Source organism: Nannospalax galili, unplaced genomic scaffold (genome assembly GCF_000622305.1).
Source record: "Nannospalax galili isolate Female #2095 unplaced genomic scaffold, S.galili_v1.0 scaffold856, whole genome shotgun sequence".
Classification (NCBI taxonomy): domain Eukaryota; kingdom Metazoa; phylum Chordata; class Mammalia; order Rodentia; family Spalacidae; genus Nannospalax; species Nannospalax galili.
The window spans coordinates 1,208,128-1,215,506 of NW_008339573.1; the positions used below are offsets into that span (position 1 = coordinate 1,208,128).

At 41.7% G+C, this 7,379-nt stretch overlaps 1 protein-coding gene across 2 annotated transcripts in view; it reads left to right on the forward strand.

Moving 5' to 3' along the window:
* Nucleotides 1-3,310: 3,310 nt before the first annotated feature.
* Cdc23 (cell division cycle 23) overlaps nt 3,311-7,379 on the forward strand; it is an 18,745-nt gene continuing 14,676 nt past the window's right edge. The window contains exons 1-3 of one of the 2 annotated variants that reach the window (XM_008834296.3): nt 3,311-3,500; nt 3,572-3,644; nt 5,506-5,643. In XM_008834296.3, the coding sequence (XP_008832518.1) occupies nt 3,340-3,500; nt 3,572-3,644; nt 5,506-5,643 (372 nt within the window). In that variant the 5' untranslated portion in view covers nt 3,311-3,339. The other variant, XM_017798473.2, reaches the window with a different exon arrangement.

Here is a 7,379-nt window from a genome sequence, read left to right on the forward strand (position 1 = left end):
GTGCTGGGATTAAGGAATTAAGGGCATGCACAACCACGCCTGACATTTGAATTCCTTTTAATGAAGCCGAGAATGACTTTGAATTCTTGATCTTCCTGCCTCTACCTCTCAGCTGCCACAATTATAGATATATGCCACTACATGTGCTTTATTAAAATTAAAAAAATTTTTGGACTAGTTTATTTTTATTTATTTATTTATTTTTGTCTCTTTTTTTTTTTTTGGTCTTTTTGAGATAGGGTCTCCTTGTAGCCCCAGCTATCCTGGAACTCACTATGTAGGCCAGTCTGGCCTCTAACTCACAATGATCTGCCCGCCTCTGTCTCCCAAGTGCTGGGATTAAAGGTGTGTGCCACCACGCCCGGCTAAAAAATTTTTGGACTATTTTATGTGTAAAAGTGTTTTGCCTACATGTACATAAGTATACCAATGTATGTACAATGCCTCCAGAAGGTGTCAGATCCCCTGGAACCTGAACCACCTCTCCAGCTCCTAATTTTTTTTTTTTTTTTTTTTTTTTTTTAGAGGGTCTTTCTGTAGCTCCAGCTGACCTGGAACTCACTGTGTACACCAGGCTGGCCTTGAACTCACAGAGATCTGCCTGCCTCTGCCTCCAGAGCACTAGGACTAAAGGCATGTGCCCCCAAGCCTGGCTTCAGAGCTGATTCTTTTCAGCTCCTCTGGAGGTGTGGATGGGAGACTGAGACAGGTCTGTCTCTCAGTCAGAGTGGGAATCCTACACACGAGTCTGGGTGTTCCTTGAGCCTTGGGGGAGTGCCGGTGCTAGATGGCCAAGACGGACAGTACCTGAAAGGGGGAGTGAGGATTGAAAGAAAAAACAAGAGACAGAAAAGATACTTGGGAGGACTGTCAGTACGGTTTATTTTAGCTCTGCCTTTTTATACAGAAGAACATCAGAGATCTTAACTCAATTAATTTCAACAGCTGTTTTTCCCACCTGTATCTGAGGGTCAAGGAGCGGTCAAATGCTTGTGAGCTCCACCATATAAACACACTCCTCCTGACTTGGCAGATTAGGTACTGGTGTGCAAAACACAAACTCAGTAAACAAGCCTGCCATAGCTCAATGTACATAATGAATTAATAGCTCCCAACAGTAGACCAGACTGGCCTTGAACTCCCAACTGCTGGGATTGAAGGTGTGCACCACCACGCCCGGCTCCTAATTTTTTTTTCAATTCAATTCAATTCAATTCAATTCAATTCAATTCAATTCAATTCAATTAATTTATTTATTCATTTGTTCATCTTATGAGTGTATTGCCTGCATATATGTAAGTGCACCCTGTTGTGCAATGCCTGAGGAGGTCTGAAGGCATCAGATCCCCTAGAACTGGAATTACAAGCGGTTGTTAGCTCCATGTAAGTGTTGGGAATTGAAACCTGGTCCTCTGTAAGAGCAGTCAGTGCTCTTAACCACTAAGCCATCTCTCCAGCCCCTCCAGCCCCTAAGTGAAAAAAAAATTGAACTTTTGCAATTTTCATACAGTATGATTTGATGGTATTTAGATTCCTTCCCCTATCCGCAGCCCCCAATTAAATTTTTTATTACAATTATTTTATTTTTATTTTATGTGTATGAGCATATTGCCTGCATGTAAGTGTGCCTATGTCTCGCAATGCCTGAGATTAGAAGACAGTGTTAGATCCCTTGGAATTGGAGTTAAGGATGGTAGTTAGCTGCCATGTGGGTGCTGGGAACTGAACCTAGGTCCTCCGCAAGAGCAGTCAGTGCTCTTAACTACTGAGCCATCTCTCTAGTCTATATTTTACTTTATTATTATTGTGTGTGTGTGTGTGTGTGTGTGTGTGTGTATGCATAGAAGGTTGGGGGACCACTTGTGGGAATGGTTTCTCACCTTCCACCATTTGAGTCCTTGGGATCACATTCAGGTGTCAGGCTTGGCAGCAAGTACCTTAACCTTTTGAGTAATCTCGCTGGCTGCCCACATAGCTTTAAAATCACTTTAACACCCAAAGAAACAAAATGTCTAACAAATTTCCCAAGAGAAACAGTAAGCTAATACTGTATGTTACTATGTACACATTTTAAAAAATCTGACTATATTCCCTAGGCAAGTCTAGAACTCTTGGGCTCAAGTGATCCTCCTTCCTCAGCCTCCAGAATAACTAGGACTACAGGCCTGAGCCAACCCCTGGGTGCATGAAAAGGCTCTTGGGTTAGTGGGGCCTGGCAATGGGCACCTGTAATTCCAGCACTTAGGAAGTGAAGGCACGAAGATCAGTAGTTCCAGGCTAACCCTGGTTCCATAATCAATTCAAGGCAAGTCTGTATTGCATAAAAACCAATCTGAAAAAAAAAAATCAAACAAATAATGTCGAAAATCTTCATGTAATTTTTTTTTGTGGGGGGGGTGTCCTGGAGATTGAATCCAGAGCCTCACTACTAGGCAAGAGCTCCATCCCCAACATTCTTCAAGTATTATTTAAGGGCATTGGGCTTTAGAGTCAGATCTGGGTTATATTCTAAATTCTTTATTGAACCACTCTGACCTTGTTTTCTTATCTATAATAGTCCTATGATAGGATAAGAATATCAATGTTCTGGCTGGGTGTGATGGAGCATGCCTTTAGTCCCAGCACTGGGGAGGAGGCCAGCATGGTCTACATAGTGAGTTCCAGGACAGCTGGCGCTACAGGGAGACCCTGTCTCAAAAAGACAAAAAATAAAAAATAAAAAAAATAAAAAATAAATAAAAGTTCTGATTTTAGAGTTAAATCAGATTATATTCGTAAAAGTGCACAACTTGTCACCAGGTCACCCTACAATAAATATTAGCTGTCTTTTCCCTCCTGGGACAAAAGGGAGGATGATAGGAATGACTTTCTACCGAGGTACTACATCTTATAGTGCTTAAGGAAAAAATTCCCAGGGGAAGCTTTGCCTTCTAGACCACATGCATCACTATCACATCCTGGCACAGAATCTCCCATAAGCCACACCCTTTCTAACATTCGTCCACTCACATCCCCATAAGGTTCATCTCATTCTTCTCCATCTTTCCTTGCTCCTATGCCTACCCTCACTTTCCCAACCACCTTTCCAAGTCCTTTATTCATTCCCACCCACATCAGAACCCTCTTTCCCCTCACTTCTGCTTCTAAATTTCCCGCCCCAGAAGACCTTGCCAAAGCGGGATGTAATTGCCGCCTTATCCCTCGCCTCTCCGTTACATTACGGAGATTTATGATTGGCGGTTCCGGAGCAAGACTAAGCCAATGATAAGCAGACTCTTTCAGTACCAGACCGAGTAAGTATCGTGGCCGGTAATTGGCTGGAGTGGCTGAGGGAGGAAAATGGCCGCGGGTACGTCTGTAGTCCCGGTGGCCGTGCCCACCGCGGCGGTATCCGGCGTGTCCACCAAAGCCGATTTTTCAGACTTACGGGAAATTAAAAAGCAGCTTCTGCTTATCGCGGGCCTCACTCGGGAGCGGGGCCTTCTGCACAGCAGCAAATGGTGAGAGGTCGGGTGGGAAGGGGCGGCGCTTTTGGCCCCGGGCTGGTGCTGATGCAGTGCCTGTGTTCCAGGTCCGCCGAGTTGGCCTTCTCGCTACCCGCGTTACCGCTGGCCGAGCTGCAGCCGCCGCCGCCCATTACCGAGGTAGGACCCTGCACTGAGCATCCCCCGGCGGCCTAGGCATGCTTGGCGATCCTGGCGCTCGGTCCCTGGAGGGGTGCCCGCTGCTCTGCGGGAGTGATGGAGACGGAATGCGAGCATTTAAAGAGCTGGGCGGCACGAGTTTATCCGCATGGGTGGGTTGATCGTGCCCTTAAACTGGAGAGACTTGGTCAATAGTCATTGCTTAGTAAATTTCAATCCTTTTTTTTTTTTTTTTTTTTTTTTGTAGACAGCCTAGACAGACTAATAAGGAACAGAAGAATCAACGAAATTAGTTAAGAGTGTGAGTTCTGGCTTCAAAACTCAAGTACTGACAGCAACATATCCTCCTAAGGCAGAATTTCTTTATCTGTGAAATGGGGATAATAGCAGTATCTGCTTTGAGGGGTAGAGAGAATTAAATGGAGATAAAATATTTAAATACTTAGAGATGTACCAGGCAACCCTTGCTTGGTTTTGCGGGAGCTGCTCAGGAGACAGGCAGGAGAATGCCAAGTGTAAGGCCTGCTTGCAGTAGGGAGTAAATTAAAACCCAGTGTGGTACAGTTTTTTTCTAGCTTGCGTGAGGCTCTAAGTTCAACCCCCCACTACCTGAAAAGAACAAAAAACAAAACAGCAAACAACAAGAACAAAAAAAAAAAAAAACAAAAAAAAAAAAAAAAAAACGGGGATACTGGGCACACAGGACTCTGTAAAATTAGTTTTCGTTATGATTATTAACAGGGAAGCCAGCTTGGTAAGCTGCATGTATAATGCTCTGATTTCATGTAGATTTTCATTTGAATTCCAGTCATGTCCTTTACTTATAGCATCTGTAGACAAGTGAATTCTAAGTGGCATGCCTTCTGTTGCTTGGTGTGGTGGTGCCTCCATGCCTATAATTGCAACATTTGAGACACTGAGGCAGGAGAATTGCCCATTGTTTCAAGCCAGGATGGGCTATTGAATGAGACCCAGTTTTAACCGTCCACCCCTCTAACTCCCCAGAGTGACAGCCTTGTTTATAGGTAATAGTGATAAGTGCTGGGTTTTCAAGAAGATTAAATAAGACAGCGAGGGTAAAGCATCCTTTTTCTTTTTCTTTTCTTTTCTTTTCTTTTCTTTTCTTTTTTTTTTTTTTTTTTGGGGTTTTTTGTAGGGTCTTCCTGTAGCCCCAGCTGACCTGGAACTCAGTAAGTAGACCAGACTGGCCTTGAACTCACAGAGATCTACCTGCTTCTGCCTCTTGAGTGCTGGGATTAAAGCCACCATGCCCAGCAGCATCCATTATTTGTATATGACTTTTAAAACTCATTTATTGTTTTCATGTTTTCTCTGTCATTGAAGAAACATTTAAACCTAATTTAGCCTTGATCTAAAGTTTTGAGTAAACATTAAAACTTTTTAAAAAAAATATTTGGTACTGGGGATTGAATCTAGGACCTCATGTAGTCTAAAGAAGCACTCTAACCCTGAGTTATATAGATATATTGGCAATTTTTTTGTTTGTTTGTTTGTTTTTCGTTTTTGAGACAGGGTCTCCCTGTAGCCCCCAGCTGGCCTGGAACTCACTATGTAGATCAGGCGGGCCTTGAACTCACAGAGATCCACCTGCCTCTGCCTCCCAGGTGCTGGGAGCACCACCATACGTGGCACCCCCAACATTTTATTTTGCAAAAATACTTTGGAACAAAAGTCTTTTGACTTTACATGGCAATATATTCATAAGAATATAAATGCATCTATTTGTTTTTGGGGGGAGGATAAAAATAATTTCTATATCTTGAAATTAACAAATATGCTTTTTATTTGTGAACTTTGGTTATCCTATTCCTAACCATGTACATAAACTTGTCTCTTCTAGGAGGATGCTCAGGATATGGATGCTTATACCCTGGCTAAGGCCTACTTTGATGTTAAAGAGTATGATCGGGCAGCGCATTTCCTACATGGCTGCAATAGCAAGAAAGCCTATTTCCTGTATATGTATTCCAGATACCTGGTAAGGGCCATTTTAAGATGTTATTCTGCCTTCAATGAAGCACTATATTTAGAACCAAGTGGAAAAGGTTTAATTTTTAAATAGTGGGGCAGTGGGTTACCAAGTGAACGTACTTTATAAATACATAGCAGTAATAAATATGAATAAAGTTTAAAGAAATGAAACATGAAAAAAATACTTAGGAATGACTAACAGGATGATTATTCATTTTGGACTATGTAAAGTTCTTCATGCCTGTGATTTGACACTACTGTCTAAGAATTAGCAAGGTGTGATGATACATGCCTATAATCCCACACTTAGGGAGGCAGAGGCAGGAGGATCCCAGTAAGTTTGAGCCTTCCTGGTCTACATAGTGGCATGGTGCATTCCAGTGCAGCTTGGGATAGAGACCTTAAGCTGGAAAAAAAAAATCATTACATCAGGGCATGATAGTACTAATCCCAGTGTTTGAGAGGCCAGGTCGGGAGGATGAGAGTATGATCCTGTCTCAAAAAAAAAAAAAAAAAAAAAAAAAGTCAAAGTATATTTGTTGTATTATTTCATGGCTGTTAAAAATATTGAATGTGAAGGACTTGTAGCCCTGTGTGGTGGTACATGCCTGTAATCTTGGCACTTGCGATACCTCTATAAGTTCAAAGCCTGCCTAATCTACATAGCAAGTTCTAGGCCAACTATGGTTACAGAAGTGAGACTCGGTCTCAAAAAAAAAAAACTAAAAGAAACTGGAGAGATGGCTCAGTGGTTAAGAGCACTTTTTTCAAAAAAAGTATGAAACTCAGGTGTGGTGGTACACACCTTTAGTCCCAGCTCTTGGGAGGCAGAGGTAGGAGGATCTCTGTGAGTTCCAGGACAGTCTGGTCTACATAGCTAGCTCCAAGCCAGCTGGGGCTACAGGGAGATTCTGTCTCAAAAAAAAAAAAAAAAAAAAAAAAAAAGAATGAAGAAATGGCAATATAATATAAATAAAATTATATTAGATAATATTTATAATTTTTTGTTTCACAGAGCTCGATCTCCCTCTCAAGTACTGGTATTGAAGATATGGGCCACCATGCCCAGCAAATTTTTTTTTGTTTTGGAGATGGTCTTGCTATTTAAAATATAACCTAGGCTTGTGTGGAATTCATGATCCTCTTGCCTGTCAGTCTCCAGAGTGCTGGGATTACAGGCGTGTGTTTCTTTTATTATAATTTTTTGTTTCACAGAGCTCGATCTCCCTCTCAAGTACTGGTATTGAAGATATGGGCCACCATGCCCAGCAAATTTTTTTTTGTTTTGGAGATGGTCTTGCTATTTAAAATATAACCTAGGCTTGTGTGGAATTCATGATCCTCTTGCCTGTCAGTCTCCAGAGTGCTGGGATTACAGGCGTGTGTTTCTTTTATTTTTTAAATATATGGTCTTTATGTGTTTAAAAAACTAATGTGCTGTATAGACCCAGCTGACCTCAAACTCACAGAGATCTACTTGCCTCTGCCTCCTGAGTGCTGGGACTAATGGCATATATCACCACGACTGACATTAGTTAACTCTTTTAGTGCTCAGATTATTCTAGTTTTAAATTATTCTAGTTTTATCCAGTGGGAGCCCCTGAATGATTATTTGTGTTTAAAGCTGCTAGGTTTTTTTTAATTATTTATTTAATAACCATATAATTAGAAGAGGCATTTCATTACAACAGCATTGACATATTCAATAACAATTTCCAGAGCTAAGATGCTTCTCTTTCAAAA